Source organism: Camarhynchus parvulus, chromosome 10 (genome assembly GCF_901933205.1).
Source record: "Camarhynchus parvulus chromosome 10, STF_HiC, whole genome shotgun sequence".
In the NCBI taxonomy this organism is placed as follows: Eukaryota; Metazoa; Chordata; class Aves; order Passeriformes; family Thraupidae; genus Camarhynchus; species Camarhynchus parvulus.
The window spans coordinates 10754270-10775167 of record NC_044580.1 but is presented as its reverse complement, the minus strand read 5'-3'; the positions used below and the strand labels follow the sequence as shown (position 1 = coordinate 10775167).

The window sequence follows — 20898 nt, the reverse complement described above, 5'->3', positions numbered from 1 at the left end:
CGCCGCTGAGGCTCCCCGGCCGCGGGCGGGGCCGCGTGGGGACACCCCACAACTTCACCCGAAGTTTTCTCGCCGCCTCGTCCCAGGCCGGCGGGTGGCCGCCCCCCGGCGAGGGCACCGTCAGGACGAGATCCCGCAGCCCCGATCCTTCCGGCGCTGCCACCGGGGCACATCCCGCCCTCCGCCGGCGGCCGGGCCCGGGGCGGGAGCGGAGGGGCCCGGGGCGCGCCCACCGCCCCGCCCCGGCCACCGCCCCCGCGCTGCCGCCTGGCAGGGCGGCGGGAGCCGCGGGAGCTGCTCGGTGCCGCCGCCGCCCGGGAGGGAGGTTATGTAAGGGGGAGGGAGGCGGCGGGAGGAGGAGCAGGACGGCTCGCCGCCGTGCAGCCGCCGTGCAGCCGCAGCCAGCCGGGCCCGGGGCGGCCGCATGTGCGAAGTGGGGACGCGGCCGCCGCTGGCCGCCGAGCGCGGGGAGCCGCCCGGGGGTGCCGCCGCCGCCGCCGCCGAGAGGTGCCGAGACATGGGGTGAGTCCGCCGGGCCCGGCCCCGCGTGGGCTCCGCGTCCCGCCCCGGCCCCGCCGCAGGTGCGGAGCGGGCAGAGCGCGGCCGCCCCGGGAGCGCTGCCCTGAACGGCAGCGTTTGATAACGTAATTAATCATTTTATAACGTAATTAATCATTGCCGCCCGCTCGGGAGCCGCCGGCGGAGCGGGCACGCCGCGGGGGCAGAGCACCGGCGGCGAAATCCCCGCTGGAAGGAGCGGGAGCAGCTCGGGATGTGGCGGAGCGGGGCCGGGGTCCGGTCCCTGCCCGGTCAGCTGCGGGATGTGCCGCGAGTTCATTGTCAGATGTTTCACGCGCTGCTTCTGCCAGAGCTCTGGCTGCTGGAGGCGCACGGTAAACTTGCCTGAATTGTGCCAGGTGGTCCCTAATTTGTGTAAATATTTTTCCCTTTTAAATTTTTTTTAACATGCCAGAAGTCTCTGACCACGTGTGGTGGTCTCTTGGAGAATTCAGCTTGGTCTTTCCAAAAATTAGTCCTGCATTTTTGCTAGCCTCTAACTTACATGAGGGGACAAAAGCCAAATGCTGGCATTAGGGCAATTTGTGAACTAAATATCAGAGAACAGAGGTTAAGGTTGTGCCTTTGGCTTGAACTATATATAGGTTTGAGATCCTCTCGACCAGAATGTCTTGGGGGATTCCAAACCCACACATTTAATTTACTTTATTTTTATCCTATTATGTTCTCTTACACCTTTTCCTTGCCTCTCCTCACCACCATGTGGCAAGGAATCGTTCTCCAGTTTCTGAGCTTCCTCTGCTGCTTTCAAATGTCCAAATTCCCACTATGGAACTGTTAATTGCTGTCGAAGTGGTACAATTTGAGGCTATATGGATAAATAATGAATTAAAATGACATGCACGTGTCCGAATTTGATACCTAGGAGTACTGAATAGAAGTACAGGGAGAAATAGGATCTAAGTGAGTATCTCCCCACGTTTCTCTTCAGGATTACAGGGGCTCATCTGCTTCTTAATTATGCAAAGTTTCACTGGAAGATAAAAGAGAAACTGTCCTTGGGGTTGGAGAAAGAAGTGTTGAAATCTGTTTGGAGCAGCACTGCCCCGCAGAGTCCAGGATGATCAGAAACATCCATCCACAGAAACTTGCCCCTGTCACTCTGCCTGGGTGTCTTTAAAGGCAAATGTTTTAGTTGCTGTCATTTTTAACCATTTCCTTTCTGGTAGATCAGTTTAGCTGTGGCTTGGAGAGATGAGTGGAAGGTCACAGTGCTCTCCACCCTTTCTGTCGGCCAGGTGGAGTTCTGGGCTCGGTGTGGTCCTGCTCTGCCTCCAGAGCTGCTCGAGCTGAGAAGGACTTTGGCTGCCAAGGCTCCTGAGAGCTCTGGTTGTGCTCCTGTCTGTGCTGCTGCATGCAGTGTCAGAACACGCAGACTTGCACAGGGAGCAGGCACGTTCACCAGCCCAATTCAGTACCCTGATTTAATGTGTGTCTCAGTCACTTCAGTCTTACACTGGTGCACGTGAGATCAAGCTCCCAGTGTCATTCACTCCCCGGGTTTCAGCGTGGGTTGTACCTTCTCTTGCACTCTGTACAGAGTTCAGACGAGGTGTTTGGTGAATATGCATTTTCCCAGTGTCTCACATAATTAGCCTGCCATTCACCTTTCTGATCCAGAGAACTTGGAGGTACATTTGTGATAGCATTCCTGCAGCTGTGATAGCATTACTGAGCACACATGATACAGGAGCAGCCTCCCAGTTTTCTTCCGGTTCCATCTGTGCTGCAAATCCCTCACCTCTGCATGTTCCAGCTTGTCCTTCTGTGGAATGGGCACCTCTGTGCTCAAGCAGGTTGTGGTCAGAACACAGAGTTCCATCATTCTTACTTGGATGAATATATTTTGGCCCAGGCATTTGAGTGGGATTTGCTTCCTGGGCACATTTTGGTGTCACATATGGGGGGTGTACTCATAGAAATTGTGGCAATGACTTGATTCTTAGCTCTTAAAATATTTTTTCTTTTACTTTCCTTTTTTTCTTTTTCCTGGGGGTGACCATTGCTAATGATTCATTTAAATGCTGCCTATGGATTTGGCAGTGACTGATCGTGCTATGAAACCTGATACAGCTACTTGAGCTTAGCAAAGCAAAGCTATTTAAATTGCTTATTAGCTGTGAGCTGAGCTATTTAAACTGTTGGTTTAGTTCAACTCACTAGGCAGCAAGGTAATGTCAAGTTTTACAATTTACATGATTTTAAAAAAAACTAATGCCTGTAATACAAGGGACATGAAAACAACCTTGTAAAAAAGTCACCAGAAAAAAAATATGCTCCAGTATCCATAAAAGTCAATGTGAAAGTTGCTGCTGACTGAAAACCACTGTATTTTGGTCAAGCCACTGTTAAGAATCTCACTGGACAAATGTCTACTTTGAAGGGAATGGATCTTTTCCCAAATCACTTCTTTCTTCTACCCAGCATATCTGATCGCTGCTGTTTACCTCAATCCTCTCAAAGTTTAAACTTCAGCTATTTGAAAACCACAATGTAGCACATTTCCAGCTGTAGAAATCTGTGTCTGAAAATACCTCCTGCTTTGTCTCTTGCTGTTGCAAGCCAAGGGCTGACACAATCAAGGAAGTGTCTCTGATGTTAGTGGGCTGTACCTACGCATCTAATCGCTGTGGTCTGGCTCACTATGACCTCAGTTTAAGCAGCCCAAGTTAAATTTACAGTTATAAGGATGCTTGTGGTTTTGGTATTAGTTGATTTTAAAAGGTGTTGGATAGCTGTTTCATCTATGCCTAAATTCTTTTATTATTTTCATTTCTTTACTATCTTTGTATTTCCTTATCTATCCATTACAAATAATTTCTGTTATGAGGTGTGTGACAAGTATCCAGTTTGGATTAGACCTGTAAATCTCTTCACTGCTGAAGCTGATATTTATATTATCTGTTGGATTAAAACTCAACTGATTTAAATGCCCTCTAGCATTAAAATTGTGTTTTAGTTCTGTTTTATAAATCATATCAAAATGACAGCCAGGCCTCTGAGTGTTAGAAATAATTGCAGAAAGCTGTACAGCCGTGTGTGTGATACAGGTTAATGGTGAACTAGCTCACAGCACACCTTTCTTTTGGCTGACATGAGATGTCTTCTTTTTGCTGCTTCCTCTGGGGCTAGTGGGGTAATTTAGTCCCCTGCAGCTGGGATCCATCCATAACTCTCCAGGTGAGCTTTGAGCCAAGCCCCAGGCAGTTTGGAAAAGGCAAGTTTCCAAGCCTGGATGAGGCAATGAAGGAACCTCATCCTAAGGAGATTGATCTCTTGAACAAAACTCTGTTTCTCCTGTGATACATTCACGGAAAGGTGCATGGGGCTGTGTTACTGAGGGTGCCCATACATGATGTTTTTATTATGCACTAACATGTAAGAGCTCAGGGAAGGCTGCCTTGCTCTCCTCCCTTCGCTGCCCACAGTGCCAATGTCCATCAGCCAACACGTGGCTTTATTTGGGGAGTAAAAGGCAAAACCTGATGTGAGGGCAAGGAGTGAAAGAGATAAACAGAGGAGAACATGAGATGAAGCTCGTGTTACAGGAAGACAGTAATTTTGGAGGGTGTTCACTTTCTGGTACCAGCAGTCCTTTAGAAACCATGGTGATAAGCTGTGCCTGCGAGGCTCGGTGGCAGGGATGGTGTTGTTGCAGAGGAAATTCACCTTGGCTTTCCTCCAGCTCCCACTGAAATCCACGGGAGTCTCTCACCAGCTCCCTCCAAACTTTGGCCAGGCCATCTGTCTGCCAGGGAAGGGGAGAGCCTGGGAGGGGCAGGCAGAGAATGGCACCTGGCTGTCCCTGCAGTCTGGGTCCCTCAAAGCAGGGCTGGGACAAGAGTGTGCCTGAACACAGCTGAGTTGGTGCTGTGAGCTCAAGGACTCTTCTTTTGATATTCTAAGGTCAGCAGCTTCAGTTTGGTCCCCAGCATTGCTCGGGAGGGGCAGATTATGTCCAGCTGATGGTGGTTTTGGTGTTCAAGGGAAGGGACTGAGATCTGGTAGGTGCTGAGGCTGCTCATCTCATGTTATTGAAGCTGCTGGCTGGGGGTGCTTGATTCTTCACAGCCTTGGTTCCTGACATAGCTATTTCCATTGAGCAGGGTAGATATAAATGGATGTTATTCTGACTTGGACAATTCTGTGTCTGTGTACGAATACAGGTGTCTGTACAAGAATCTGTGGAAAAGTCAGGTCCAGAGAACTTTGTGTTCTGGAGCAGTATTTGGGTTCACTGAAACAATGGGGAAACTCCATTGACCTCAACAGTGTATAGTACCTTGCTTATGTTAAACTCATTTATGTGAGGTTAGAGAGGCAGGGAGCTTGGTGGGGTGGGTGGAAGAGAAAAGAAAGGACCTAATAGCCAGGGCCTTATAATGATTTGTGGGTGTTTTGAGTTTTGGTGTGGCTGTATTCAGGTGAGTGAACAAACCTGTAACTGTTTTGTCCAAGTGACTTCACCTCTCACAAGTATGTGAGGATTCACAGCACTGCAGACACATGCATGAAACTGAATTTATGAGGTCTGCTACAGATAAATTCACCAAATTACGAGAGGAGAAATTTGCCAGTACCACAACTAGTTTGAGCATTCTGTTGTAAATTTCTCAGACATTTGCTCATGTAGACTCTGCTGTAGAAAAAGTGGACAGAAAGAAAACTTGGTGCCGAAAGTCATCATAGTTGCGTTGCTTTCAGCTACTAACCTAATTAATTACCACTGTTAATTTAATTATCACTTGAGAAAAATCTTATAAATAAAATATTCTCCACAAAGCTGGGATGTCCCTCAAGCCCTTCTTTCTATTTCAAAAGAGAATGGTGAGTAGGTCTCCTGATAACAAAGACATAATTGAAATTCTTTTTAAATCAAAACATTCTTTTTAAATGTTAAAAAGAATTATTTGATGTTCAGTTCCTTTAAACTGAAACTTTTTTAACTGATCCAGGATGTGATCAAGTGTTTCAAACTGTTCAAACATATTCCCAGCATGAACCAGGCAGAGGACAGTGAGTTTGCTGAGAACCCAAGAGCAAGGGAATCAGCCTGGTTTTGCATCTAGATTTTCTGCAGTGCTGTGTATTCGTTGTATTCATTCATTTGGCTCTGTTATTGCAGTGCCTAAGATAAATAGCCTCACCCATGAACGTACACTGAGGGACTGAGGCGTAAGCATTTTGAATCAGCTGTTGGTTTTCCTGTTGACTTTGTGATAGGGTGTGTGCAGAGTGGGAAATCCTCATTCCTCAAGGTTGCTACATGGCCAAATCTCTGTCTGCTTTCACCTTGAATGCTCTCCATCGCCTTCTGCACTCTGTGCACTGCAAAGACAGCGTGTGACTTGTTTATCCTGTGATTTGGTCATGGCTCTTTAGGATGTAAATGTGCTCCGAGGAACGTATTTCAACTATGTTTCTCTGATAACTGTGCACTGTAAATAGCTGATGATCCTGTTCTTAAACCTCAGAATGTGACGAGGGCATTGCCTTCAAACGAAGACAGGAAGTGTTTCAGTTTTAAAGAAGCCCTTTTGATGGCAAGAGCAATTAGGCAGGAATAGACAATTAGTGCCTGGGAAGGTTGCTGTCACAGCCACGCAGCCCCCAGCACAGGTTGGGCCTGGTGTGAGTAGGGCTTGTGTAATACACACTCATGCAAAATGTACAAGATGAGATTGGATGATGCAGTTGATCTTTGATTGTATTTTTGGTGACACATGCTGGCTGCTCTGTGCCTGTTTGTGAGAGGGATGTGCCGCTGCTGCCGGCTCGGTGCTGAGCTCATGTGTGACACCAGGAGCTGCTGCTCACTCCTCATTGACGTGGCAGCTCTTGGACCCTCTGCATCACTGGCAATCGCTTCCTAATGGTAATTTTGCCACTGGGGTCAGGATGAAAATGAAGATAATATTTTTAAAGAATGGATGCTCGAGGCGTTTCAGGATTTGTTTAGAAGGGAGGGATGGTGCTGGCTGACATCAGCAGGCGGGACAGGCTGCCTAATGACTCACAGGGGAGCAGGAGCCTCTGCTGTGTAGGTGTGCTGCATTTGTGGGCTTCAGTATGAGGGCTAGCAAGAGCTCTAGCTGCAAAACAACCGGGGCTTTGTCATGGAGCGAGAGTGTGCGGATTTGAGACAGGGGAACGAGGAAAGGAGGGTGATGGAGGTGTGAGCAGCGTGAGTGCTGCTTGCTGTGCAGACCTGTTCCCTTCAGAGGCACCGTGTCCTCCTTTCCTGCCTCCTCCATGCACTGATCTGATTTTATTTGTTTGACGTGGCTTATCAAAATGCAAGATTGTAAGAATTCCTGAAGGGACAAACTGTTTCCTTTCCATCTGGGAGTTTCACTGCAGCCTACAGGATTTAGAAACTCAACCCTTCTGCAAGTCAGAAAGAAAATTTCTGTAGAAGTTGCACTTTTCTGCCTGTGCATCAAGAGGCCTGGGAGAGCCCTCCAGAGCTGCCAGAGTTGTTCCCCATTAGCATTTTCATTATAATAATAATAATAATCCTGCAACTGCATTCTTATCAGGCAATGTTTAGTACCTCAGTGCAGCAAGACAGCAAAGGCCTCTGTGGAATACATTTAAAAATGCGTAGCTGGCTTGTAAAATGTTTTTTTTTCCTAAAGCTGCTTCTGCTTGTACTGAGGCTCCTTTCTTGTGGAAATGTGAAATGGTGCTCTATGAGTGCTTACTGAATAAATACTTGTTGTTTGCTTAATGCTTTGCAGTAGATTCTCCTCAGATATGGAACCATTGTATTTCTTGGGGGGAAAAAATACAAAATTTTAATCTTGCTTGGCTCTGAGGGGAAACCTTAATTTTATTTGTGGAGGTGTGAGCATTTTATTTTTAGTGTTCAATTACTTATTGTTTCATCCCTGGAAGAAGGACAGTGTAGCCAGAGCTGGGGAGTACTCAAAGCTTTTCCTTTAGAAAGGTAGTACTTCAAGGTGCAGTCTCCCCTCATATTAATTGAGTTGCAATGACTGACTCAGGTTCTCTGCTGTTGGGAGTTGCTCTGCAATCTGGAACAGCAACACTTCATTGTTGCCTTTGTTTCACTCCCTGGTTTTATCAGGCTTCTGTACTGCAGCTTCCCACTATGAACCTGTGGCACACATCTGAAATGTCTCTCTGCAATTGTTTGTGGGAACATACAATGTTTTGTGATATTGAAAATGTTTAATAAGAGCATTTGATAAAAGAGGGAGAAGTTCTTTGAGATGAGAAGTGCAGAATGTCCCCTGGCAGCACTCAGGGCTGCTTGGAGGATGCGTGGGACATGTGGGGAGAGTCTGACACCTTTTTATCAGTTATTTCACAGATGGTGGTGTCTAAAGATGAGCTCTGTTCTGGTGGGTAGTTCAGACACTGGTGCAAAGATGGCAGCAGTGCAGTTGTCCCTGTGTCACCCAACCACCCCAAGTCCTACAAATCACATAGAGGAGTTAGTTTGATGAATTACAGATTTAAAACTTGTTCCATGCCTCCAAGTGGCAGGTTTGGCTTGCAGAGCTGATGACAGTGGCCCTTGGAGGATCCTGCCTTTTGGGATGGAGCAGTTTCTGGCATGCAGGATGATGTGATGCCAATCCTGAAGGTGATGTCGTCAGTCCCCATTAGCTTAACTTTCCCCCAGAGCTGTCACTGTGGATTATTCTTCCACTGTGTAGCATGTCCTGATGTGGAAGTGGCATTTCATAACTTGAGAGCCACTAGGTGGTCAGTTTAACCTCCTTCCACCTTTATACAAAGGAGGAGATCTAGCCACTTCACCCACTCTCTTAAACACTAACATAGTATATCTGCAGTTCTCTTTTTTCAGTTTTTTTTTTCTTTCCTCTCTTAATATTACTTGTGCTGAATCTGTGTCTTGTGTGGTCTGTACATAGGATGTCCCTAAGCCCTTCCAGGTAAAGCCCTTCTTCTTACACCCTCATGTGGTCCAAACCCCTGATAAAAAACCCCAAGGCTGAAATACTCCTCCCTAACTTGCCAGGAGGTTTCTGCCCAGCCAGGACAGAAAGTGGGCAGTGCTCAGGGGCACAGTGTACAGAAGGGCACAACTCCTGCCCTTGGGTGCACAAGAAGGAGACAAAAGTATCTTTGTACACAGTTCATTTTAAATTCAGTGATTGTCATAATAATCCCCCCTCCTCCAGCTGTGATAGGGACGAATTTATTCTTTTATGAAATAATGAAGGGGATTTAGTAGCCTAAAACTTTACAGCACACAGGTGAATGAGAAATGATTATTTTATGTTTGACAGCTGTTTGTCGCTTGCATAGTCCATTACAGGAGACAGATAATTTTCTGTTGCCTGTTGTTTATAGAGGTGTTCCTCATAAACTTGTATTTAGTGTCTTCTAAAAATGCTCATTCATAAACCCCATCTAATTTGGTTTATGGTCCTTTTAAAGAAGAACAGAAATTGGCTTGATTGAGAACAGGGATCTGTCACTTCACTACACCCACCCAAATTCAAGGGGATGGAGTTGAAAGCTCAAGTCTGTAATCTCAGTTACAATGAAACACAATAGCTGTGAACAAGGACCAGATCCCACGCTCCAGTGAGGGAATTGTTGGTTTAGGAATTATTTGGAATAGATGGGAAGCTGCTCATCTCCCAGGCAGATCCAGAAGTGTGTCTGTGTCCATGTTTCCCTGGGGAACTTTTCTTTCCCCTCTGTGCCTCTCTCACCTTCCCTTGTGCTTTGGAGCAGGAAAGTGGGTGTTTGTGCACAACGCGAAATTCCTCTTTGTCTTTTGAGAGCTCCAAAGGACAAATAATATCTTTAAAGTTTCCATGTGATCCTCCAAGACTTTCCCCAGACAGAAGGTTCTGAACATGTGTTTTCTGAGACCTTCGAAATTGCACATTATGGGAGATGCATCAGCTTTCAAGGACGTGGTGCTGTGCAGCCTGGCTCTCCAGCAATCTCTCTCGCCCTGCTTTTCCTCCCCAGACTTTTCTGCAGAGCCTGTGGTTTTGCAGAGAGCTGCAGGGACAGCTTCCTTCATCAGCTGGACCTAGGCCTGGGCTAAACACCTCTCCTGTGGTTGTGGTTACCTGCTTTTCCCTCCACAGGGAAGGTCTGCTCTGAATTTTTGAGCCGCAGAGTAATAATCCTGCATACATATTGTTCAGATCTTTGCGAAAACTTTTCTCCATTGAGTTAGAAATTAGCATTTCAAATTCTATGGGGGAGAAGTTGCCAAAGATTTTTATATTTTAAGCTTAGAGTTTGGAAAGGAATCAAAATATCTAATCCACTTTGCATTGCCTGCTTGGTCTTTCCTCCCTGCCTTATGAATTGGCATCCTTGTCCTTTGGAGGGAGAGTAATATTGTGCAACTCTGTACAGCTTCTCTTGTGAAATACCAAAGTAATATTGCAGTGATCTCCAGCACCCTTCCCAATAACTGTTAAATTAGCACAAGTGACACGAGGTTGTACTGGAAAGAGTTTATGCTCATCAGCTGCTTTGCAGGATGACCTCTGAATTATTGGCCAGAAGATAAAACAGACACACAGCTGCTGGGAGCAGTTTGGGATAGTTCAGTGCTGTTATTCCACTAAAGAACAGCTGATTTCTGTGAGTCTAGACTTTGCATCTTGGAATTAAGTTAATTTTCCCTCTTTCTCTTCTTTTTCCATCTCCTTTTTGGTACTTCTCCTTGCCCTGTAGTGAGGTTGGAGCTGCTGCCTGGGGGGACAGCCTGGCCGGAGCCCAGGGTGGCAGCAGCTCCAGGCCCGGGTCAGTGCTGGCAGGGAGGCACATGGAAAAACACAGGGCTGGTCTGTGTTGTACAGGGGGAAATGGGCAACTGATACATTCTTTTGCCGCCTTCAGGGGTAGTAAAGCTTCCTTAAAAAATCCTGTGTTTAGTGAGACCTGTGAAAGAGGCCTTAAAAACGAAGTCCGTTTAATACTTCGGGTGCTAAAGTGTGAATGTGTGAAAAGCATAGTAAGAATTTCTCACCAGTTGGCACCTTGTCCTCAGTGGGTGAGCAAGTACTTGATCCATTCTGCATACCAACACCAGGCATTAATTTTAGATCACAGGGACTGTGAAGAGTGCAGTTTCCAGCTCTTGACTTGCTGTGTTTTACTTATGGCAAATAGGGAAAACTGATACGTGAACTTTTTTTACCCCCAGCAAGGGAGGTGGTGTTTCCACTAGCAAGGACTTTCCTATCATCAAAGTGCATGCAAAACAAATTACTGCAGAACACAAAACATTATTTTCAATCCTATTTTAAAACAAACAAATGTTCAGAATTTTGTTCTGGAAGCAAAGCAAAAAATCATTTAACTTGTGTGATATGGGTTTATTATTCCAGCATAAACATCTGTGGAGAATTTGAGCTGATTTTGCTTGCATTTGTTTGGTATAAATAAGCAGTAACTCAGAGCAGGAGAGGATCAGGTCTCCTGTGTGTATTCTCCCATTGTTCTGAGGGGTGGATTCATAGCTCATAAAGGGATGTGTAGCAGCCTGGTGTGTTCCACGGGCAGCTGGGAACACACTGAGGCAGCACTGCAGAACTTTGTTATGGGGTAATGGTTGGCAGTGAGCAGGGTGAGCCTCTGGTCACTGCTCAGCTGCTTTGGTTTGTTTCACAGCATTGCTGGGGCGTGGTTCTGTCCCCTCTCAGTTGATTTCAATTTTGGGAGCACACACGGGGATAGCAAAATGCATTTAGTGCATGTATAATCACAGAATGGTTTGGGTTGGAAGGTGCTCTAATGATCATCTGGTCCTAGCCTGTAGGGACACCTCCCCCTAGACAAGGTTGCTCAAAGCCTCGTCCAGCCTGGCCTTGAACACTTTCAGGGATGGGGCAGCCACAACCTCTCTGGGCAGCCTATGCCAGTGCCTCAGCATCCTCACAGGGAAGAATTTCTCCCTATCCCATCTAAACTTGTCCTCTTTCTGTTTAAAGCCATTCCCCCTTGTTCTTTCACTACATGTCTTTGTAAAAAATCCTTCTCCAGCTCTTTTGCAGCCCTTTAGGTACTGAAAGGGTGAAAACTGAACTCTTCCAGTCTGTCTCCAGATGAGAGGCTCTCCATCCCTCTCATCATCTGTGTGTCCTCCTCTGGGCTCACTCCAACAGCTTCACATCCTTCTTACACTGGGGGACCCAGACCTGGATGCAATAGTCCAGGTGGGTCTCACAAGAGCAGGGAGAGGGGCAGGATCACTTCCTGTGACCTGTTCTTGGGATGACCCAGAACATGGTTGGCTTTTTGGGCTGCAGGTGCCCATTGCTGAGTCAGTCCTGCTCCAGAGATCCTGTGTTCGGGGTTTGGGCAGTCCTCCACTGGATTTTCAGGGAGCAGGGCTGGCTATGTGGCTGCCTTTAAAAGTGGGACAATAACTTCAGAATCTCTTCAGTCGGAGGGAAGAGAAGGAATGAGAAGTACCAGGAAAAGGAAGAGTGCATGTCTCAGTGCTGGCAGAGAGTGGCACTGATCTGGGGCTATGCAGAGCAGCTGAAATGAGCACCCTGTGCTCCCCGAGCCCTGGGCCAGCACACAGCCAGCTCCATCAATATCCCCTGGAGCCCTGGGAGGGAGCCCAGCCCCAGCCTGCCCGCCCTGCCGGCCCTTTGTCTTTATCCACATTCACAGAAAAATTATTTTAGATCACCTCATCATTTTAAACATTTGGTAAGTGTTAATATACTTTCAGCTCAGTGGAAATAATCACCATATGGCTGTAAGATTTGCCATCTGCCCAGAGACGCTGGAATACAATTAGTCCATGTAGTCCATTTATCAATCTATAAGTGACAATATTCACAGTCCTGGCAACTTGGGCTGCTGACAGAATCAGCACTTGCATAGGCCTACCTGTCTGCCCTTATTACATCAATATATAAATGAGATGGAAAAAAAACCCATCATTCAGCTGTGTCCTTCACCCTTGACAGAAAGGAAAAAAGTCTATATTAGTGTAAATGAGACTGAGGAAATGGTATGCCTTAATTTTTGTAGCACTAATTGGATTTTTTTAATGTCTAGTAGACCTTAATTTCATAAGGCAAAGCCAGATTTAAGTGCAGTCTTTCAATCAAAAAATACCAGCAGGACGGAGTATATCACAGGCAAAAAAAAAATTATGTCCTCTCTTGTTGTATTAATTTCTGAGGCACAAAAAGCTGAATTCTACAAACATGAGAAAAGTCATCATTAGCATCATACAGGTAAGAATTAATTTCCAGGGTTTCTTGTTTGCCTTCAGAAAAGCGAGAAGAGAGTTTTTCAGCAGAGTGAATATATTTTTTTAAAAGGTCAAGGCCTTTTGGTTTTAAAACTATTAATGAGCTGACATTTAAAGAGTTCTGACTTTTGACTGCTCTTGCCAATCTCTCCCCTGGCCTGTGTCCTAGCCTGGCCCCTCAGGACTGTCACCTCCTTAAAACCGGGGTTAAATCTGGAATAGCTAATGCATGTCAAGAAAATAATTTGAATGTTTTATTTGGTTTTGCATATTACCCAAACTCATCTTGCATAATAAGTTTATAAAAGGCATATGTGCTATGTTTTGTTTATTCTACAAATTTTCAGCCAGCCCACACTAATTTTTGAGACTCTGCTGACAGGAAAATATAATTTTTTGTCGTATTTGCTTTTTATCTGTAGTTGTGGGACCTGCATAACATGAAGAATGCTGATACTTGAAATTAGATCCTTTCATACCTCACATTTTGTATAACCTTTGCATAACCTACAAGGTTATGCATTGGCATTGACCTGCAGAAATCAGAAGTGCCAGGGAACAGGTCTATGGGGATCAGAAACTGGTGGTTGTTGAGGTTCAGGAAGGTCTGGGGTAAGTTCCCCCCAATATCACCTGCAAATAGATATTTGCAAATATATTGCACTTTGCAGTGCAAGCAGATTGCAGGGATTTAGTTTTGTGTGGTTTGTGGCAAGAGAAGTGGTGTTTTTTTTGTTTTGTAGATCCTGTATTACGCATGAATAACCTGATGGTTGAGTTTTTCAGGTTAGTAGTTCTCTCTGAAACTCAGGAGATTGCCAGAGGATCCTCACTTTTGCACCAGGGCTGCTGACAGCTTTTTTATACCAACAAATAATGTACATATCTGAGATCTGTACTGTAAATCTGACGGCTACAGATGGTGTTATATTTTTAAAGATCAAAGTGAATAATGTTAGCTTCTAAATGTTTGAAATTTCCTTTGTATTTTTAACTTGCAGCAGAAGAAATGTGTCATTCTGTTCCCTTATTGGCTGCTAGGAAATCCACAGTGCCAGGAGCTGTGTCCCCCAGTTCCTGAGAGAGCTGCAGCCTGTGTGCAAGCAGCAACCAAAGCACTCTGCCTGACAATTCTGTTAGTCTATTGAAATCACCAGAAAATGGGAATCTGCTTCTTTTCAGCTTGTCTGATGTAAGCTGCAGTGAGCAGGGACTGGGGCTGGCTCTGGCTGTGCCTCTTTGTGCCCAGCACCTTGCTGTGGAGCACCTTGCTGTGGGGTCCCTGTGAGCACAGGGGCTGTGCTTGCACTGGAACCTCTCTTTCCGGGTTTTAATACAGTCCTTTGGTGCTCTTGACCACACTTGGTGATTTTTCTGTCTTCTGGATGATCTGCTCTAGAAGGAGGCTGGTGAGACCAAACCCATTTAAACGTGGCAGTGCTGTTGCCAGCCTGGTGTTGTTCTCAGCGCAGGCAAGTCAACACCTGCACTGAAAACCCAGTGTGGGCATTGCTTTGCATCCTTCTAATCTCTCGCTGAGCAAATTGCTTAGCCTTTAATTGCTTTTAATTTTTACATCCTTAAGTTCCATTAAAGCCGTGCAGCCTTGTATTAAGCCATCTGTTGGCACCCTTTTCCTTGCAGGCTCATGGAGTGCTCAGAGCTGAGGTGCCCTGGGTGGCAGCGTGTCCCAGCACAGGGCACAGCCCTGTCCTGCCCCTGCTGCTGGCACGTGGTGGTGGCCACCAGGGCAAGCAGAGCCCTATCGTTTGCTGCTGACCTTACAGCGGGTGGAATTCCTTATTTGATCCTTCAGGCAGCAGATCAAAAAGAGTTATACAACTTGTTCTTTAAACTGAACTGATTGGCTTTTTTTTTTCCTCCCCTAGTGTAAGTGGAAGAAAAGCCTCAGGGGAGAGCATTTGAATGGGGCATGGGAAAGCATATCAATAATTACATGCATGGATTAGTGCACAAAAGCACTCCCCTCCAAGGATTTGCTTAGTGCTGTGCTGTTTGAAATAATGGAGTGTTTAATCATATTATTTTGCAATACTGAGGCTTTGATTACGCCACTGATTGAAATCAGCTTTTCAGATTGCTTTGTGTGAAGATATCCTCATCAGCCATGCAAATTCCTATGGCATGGGAGGGGAAAAAAGTCATAAAGATGCTGCCCTGGTGGTGTCAGTGGGTTTTGCATGCACACACGTGGTCTTTCACTCCAGTCTTCTCTTTGTAGGTATGGTGTATTTTGATCATATATCCTCTGACGTTTGCTCTCTTCATTTTGTAAACAGACATGAAATAGCCCATACAACCTCAAAGTACCCTGAGCCCCCTGCCATGCAGAAGTACAAAGGATTAAAAGTAGTAATAAAGATTCCACTTCTGCATTAAAGGAATTTTCTGCTTGTTTATAAAGGCAAAATAAGTTCCTTCCAGAGGCCAGCTGCCTGGGGTGCATGCAGACATGCCGTGATCCAGAGCTGGGCATCTGGGCCATCCCCTTGTGCCCTTGGTCTGTGCCAGGGCGGAGACTGCAGGGAAGGGAGGGAATGTGCTCCTGAGACCTGCTCTCTCCACTCCAGGGTTTACACTTGCAATTTACAATGGCATTTCTCCCTGAGATATTACAATGCCAACATTGTGCTGCAGAGGAGGCTGTGCTGAAAGCATGAACTCCACTGGAGCTGGGGTGAATGCAGAGGATGTAATTTTTAACCAATCCAGAGAAATAGGATGGCTCTGGGGACTGTTCACGTGCCGATCCAGCTTCCTTTGGCACATGGGTGGGAGAGGTGCTGCCTGTACACAGAGTACAAGTATTTTTTCCTATTTGCAGAGCTTGAATTCACACCTTTGCAAATGGGACGGTGGTAACATTACTGAGGGGCAGATTTGTGGATCCCCTTTAATTGTCTTCTCTTAAAAAAACTCTGAAATGATCAGTTACACCACCAGATTCATACACATGTGCCTCAACTTGGTTTTTTCCAATAAGTAACCTTACCTATGGAGGATTCGTTCAGTGTCCTCTCAGTTTCTGTCACTTGTGTATGAGTGTTTATTCACAGTGTCTTGAAAGGTTAATAGACCTCTGGAGATGATCCCAAAATAAAGTGTGAGCTTCCTCAGTGCCCAAGTTAAGCCTTTTAATTTAGATATTGGCTTGGTAAAGGCGCAGTGGTGTTGTGAGACCTCACAGATGTTACAATGATTTTCATACTGAGAGCTTTTTTCCTGAAGATTTGTTCTTTTTGGATTTACTGAGCTGCAAATCAAAAATTAGTTTAATTGATGTCTGTGCTTTTAACAGACAATTCTTTAGCTAGCTACTTTTATTCTAATTTTTTTTGTCTAAGTAACTGGAACTATTATGTTCCCTAAAAATGCAAGAAGCACTTTTGCTAATTATATTCTGTTGAAATAATAATGCCTGTAAATGAAGGGAGCTAAAAAAATGGATTTTTTGCACAGATTTCATATATTTCTGCAGGTGAGTTGATATCAAATTTAATATCAAGTGGGCACAAGAGAATCATGACTGGATATTTGAACGAGTTGTATGACCTTGCTCTTGATTAACACTGCTGCCAGATTCAGCACTTCAGCCACATCATGAGGAGCTTGGTCTGCCTGGAAAACAGGGATTTCAAGACTGAAAAGAAGACTGAAAATTTGAGTAAATTTTATTTTTAAAATAGCTGTTTGTTTCTCGTTCTATCTCTTTTAGGGGCAGTGTAATTTTTGTCCCAGCAGCCAGGGTTTTCCAGAAGTCATTCCCTGTACCTTCCACCACTTTGGGAGGGAATTCCACCTGGGAGCACAGGGCTTGACTGGCAGGTACTGACAATGGCACTTTCAGAGGTGCCGGCATGATTTTTGGGTTTTTTTTTTTATACAGAGAATAAAGAGCAGCAAAACCCGGGTGCAACTGCCAGTTCTCCCATCCCCATTTACAACTGATAGTAAATCCTCCCTCTCTCTCAGCCCTGTACTGCTCAGGGTTATGTCTCCATCCTTACAAGTCGTTTTTGCTGTGGAAATAAGTGTGAGGAGGAAGAGGAGGAGGAGGAAGGATTGTTTGCACAGCAGGAGCAATGGCAGCTGCAGGCTGGTGCTTTGCAGGCGCCCATCCCACCTTCCTGCACAGTGTGGAGGAGCAGCTGTCAAATGCCCTGAGAGCTTCTCTCTGCTCTGGACAGACTATTATTCTGTTTTGTTGGGTGGGGAATATTCAGCTGTTGATTTAGCCTTTTGAATTCACATAGCCAAAAACTGCCCTGGGTAGATGTGGTATAAAACTGCCCTGCAATGGCAGTGAGAGCAGAGCTGCAGAGAGGAGGGGAGGTGATGGATTCTATTTCCAGGCTTGCTGGTGGCTCTGTTATCCTGGGATGCCATCTCACTCTCCCAGGCTGTTTCCTCAGGTGTAAAATGGAGCCATTACCCACCTGCTCTCCTCGTGCTGGGTTTTGCACCCTTGCAAGTTGAAGCAGGCTCTCATTGCTGTGCTGTGCCCTGGCAGCCAGCACCAAACCTGCCTGTGGCAGCTGATGGGATCTGAGTGACCTGGATTCATTGGCATATGGCATTTGGGAAGGGAATGAACTGCCTGCTCTCCTCTTGCCAGTCTGCTGCTACCACATCCCAAAATGGCTCAGATTTAGTGTCTGCCTCTCCCCAGCTCTGTGTGCTGCCCGTGCTGGGTGGGCCCAGGCCATGAGCTGGCACTGATGGGTGTTGAGGTGCCAGGATGTCAGGCACTGGGCTGAGACAGCTGAATTTGCTGGGTTTGTAGCACAGGGGCATGCTTGTCTTGCCTGGAGTGTGTGCAGTGAGGTCAGAGGGGGTCCTTCAACTTCATCCTTGGTCATCATTGAGAAACTCATTTGTGTGGTTCCTTTTTTCTGAAAAGATTTGATCCAAGATGGCACAAGTGTTGAATGCACAGAGGTAACAGGTTGGAGGATAATGAACTCTAATTTTGGCTTGGAGCAAATATTAATATTGTGTATAAACTGCAGCCACTGTGGTAATTGCTGTGTGTGACACCATGAACTGCAGCTTCTCCCCACAGCAGCTCTGTCTTCATCACAGCCCTGCCTTTTTTTGATTTTGGTGTTTTGGGGAGAGGGGCTGGTTGTTTTTCAAAGTTTGAGATGTGTGTGTATACACAAGCGAGTAGAGTTAATAGATTAACTATTTTCACAGGTAATTTTTAGGCATCGTAGCTGGCCTGGACTTTCATCAAGATGAGTATTTCAAATAGGAGAAAAATTTCCATCCATGATCTGAATAAATACAAATGGCACTCCGAACTACAATATATGTACATAGAGGATTAATTTTCAGTATAGGCAGTAGTAGCAATGTTCAATCCAAATAACTATTGGCACCAATTTTATCATGTGTTTAGCAAATACAGATTTTTGTATTGTGACCAGTGATGGGGGATATATCACAAAGTAGGATTTTGCATTTGCATCTACTCTTTTTTCTTGGGAGATCCTCATTATCTAATACTTGTTACAGCAAATCACTGCAGATCTGCTGGCACTGTCAGGTATGATAAACTCATCGTGTGCATGATGCTGGGCTGCAGCAGGAAGCACCACATTCCAAAATCTCTGCAGGCATCTGCATCCTCCACCAAATGGCAGATCTGTGAAGACACGTGCTTTTAAAAAATATTTTTATTGCAATTAGACAGTTAATGCAAAGTTGTCTACAGTTAGTGGGGAGACAGCACAAATAATCCTGTGCTGTAAACTAGAAATCCTTATCCCAGAAATGTTACGTGATCTGCTAGTGAAAGTTTTAAAAAATGTGTAATTAGTGGTTTTGCCTCCAGTGGAGTACCAGAGCTCCTGTCACAAATATAGTTGATGCTCCAGATCCTACAGAAATTATTTTGTCCCAGTTACTTCTTGGCCAGTGCATCCACTTGGTGCATTTAAACGTGTCTGGGTGCTGATCCCACAGGCACCCACGGGAGCTTTATTTGCTTTATTTACTAGCAGAAAGGATTGCTGCAGTACAGAAGTGTCCACTGAGCAGTGCCTGGGCTGGAGCTGGCTCCTCATGGCCCCACACAGGGATCCAGCATCCCTGGCTGTCCCGGGTGCCACCAGCTGGAGCTGGCTGTGTCACAGCTCCCCCGGCCACCAGCATCCCACAGCCCAGAGGATGCTGGCTGCCATCAGCAGGGACTCTTTACAGCTGAAGTGATTTAAATCACTGGTTGTGCTCATGATTCAAGTGATAAACAAGGAAATTTGAATTAAATAATTTGAACTTAAAGTGAGAGCTCATTGCAGTTGATTAGGAAGAGTGATACAAAACACATGGCTTGCAGCTAGTCACACACTTGTGAAATTTGGCATGGTTGTATATTAACCAGAAAGTGATACTGTATCTAACACAGCTGTGAAGCGCTTAGTTAGCTCGAGAATCTTGTGGCTTGCCTTTTAAATTCTTTGGAAAAGGTTAATGACACAGAGGAGAGTGGTTGTTTTTTACTTGAGATTTTGCTCTTATGAAGCAAGGACAGAAATTAAAGGTCGACTAAAATGTGTAAAACCATGATTTGAAAATTGCAATTATATTTATAAAACATGCTTGCCAGATTTAATAATGAAAAAGTATTTTCTGTCTTAAATTATATTACCAGATAAAGAATTATTAGGTATGATTTTCTACTTTTCCTGTTCAACTTTTCAAGCAGCTTTACTCTGAGCAGTGGATATTACTGTCAAATTGATTTTTAAACAGTTGGGGTTTTTTAAAGAGTATTTAATCAATCATTAACAACTTTGATTAAAATTCATAAGATTTTAAATATTCATAGATTCTCTTTGCCTTCATGTGAGGGTCCAAGCCCGGCTGGCAGTGCTGCTGCTCCCCAGGCAAGCTGGCAGCTCACAGAAGGAGCAGCTCACAGGGCTCAAACCAGGCAGAATGTGCTCTGCAGTCTCAGGTTAGCATTGCTGTTGTTTTATCATAAAAGCTGATAAATCTCTGACAAAATGAAAAGGAAAGGGACCCTGGGAAATGAAGTCACTCCTCTCCCACTAAAGTGCTTTCTTGAACGTAGAAAAGTTACAGGTAAGGCAGAAGAATCATTCTCAATTTGGAGGGTTGTAGGGCCATGGTGAAGGGTTTTGCAAGTACCTAATTTAGCATTTCCCTTGACAATTGAGTGCCACAGTTTCATAGTTGCCTGTGTGTGCTTCAGTGGTCAGAGGGGTTTGGGATGCAGTGGGTGTCTGGAGTTTGGTGGCTTTGCCGTCCTGCTGTGGTGTATGGGAACGTGGTGGCACCAGCTGAATTGTGGGCTCTTTGGGCTCCTTGGGGCACACCCAGCCACAGAAACACATCTTCTTTTTTGATTATGATAAGGCAGCACCAGGAAAACCAGGAGGTTGTGTTCTGGGGGTGCTCCCTCTTCTTCAGGGCATCAGAAATCAGCCTGGGGGCTTTGCTGGCCTGTAGAGGTGCCTGTGGCAGGAGGACCAGAGGCATGTGGAGCATCCAACTGGCCCTTCCAAATCTGAGTCCCAACTAAAGGCCAACAGATCAGCTGCCTTAAATGATTTAAAATGTTTAGGTTTGCACATTGCATTGTCTTATTTTTTAACAATTTATCAACTAGCACACTGTCACTGTGACACAGAAAGACAAAATGCAGGTGGGCTTTTTTGTTGTTGATAATCATAGGATTAGAGGCAGAAGTTTTGCCTTTACTTCTTAATGAAAGAATGAATGGAAATATGGATATTTGCAGCCCTGAGCTTCACTATCCATTGATTTATCCACTTGGATGGATGTATACAGCTCCTGTTTCAACAGTAGCAGCTTCAATCAAGGTTCCTGAACAAATAGATAGATAGTTGTGGGGCCTTTGCCTTTTCTACTTTTATTGTCTCCAGATTTACTTTATATGCTTACTGCCCCTGCTGCAGAGCAGCCAGGCACAGTTTTTAACAGGGTTTTCTGGTGTAGTTAAGATAATGCAACAGAATTAAAGTTGTTTGTGGAATAGGTTTTTATGGAGGAAAATTACTAAAATT

The 20898-nt window shown here is 45.3% G+C and overlaps 1 protein-coding gene across 4 annotated transcripts in view; it reads left to right on the top strand.

Annotated features, from left to right (window-relative positions):
• The first annotated feature begins 282 nt into the window (after positions 1-282).
• HOMER2 (homer scaffold protein 2) overlaps positions 283-20898 on the top strand; it is a 59658-nt gene continuing 39042 nt past the window's right edge. For 2 of the 4 annotated variants that reach the window (XM_030955473.1, XM_030955472.1), the window contains exon 1: positions 286-522. In XM_030955473.1, coding sequence (XP_030811333.1) covers positions 425-522 — 98 coding nt within the window. In that variant the 5' untranslated portion in view covers positions 286-424. Of the gene's footprint in view, positions 523-20898 lie in introns of all 4 variants that reach the window. The other 2 variants (XM_030955470.1, XM_030955471.1) reach the window with 2 other exon arrangements.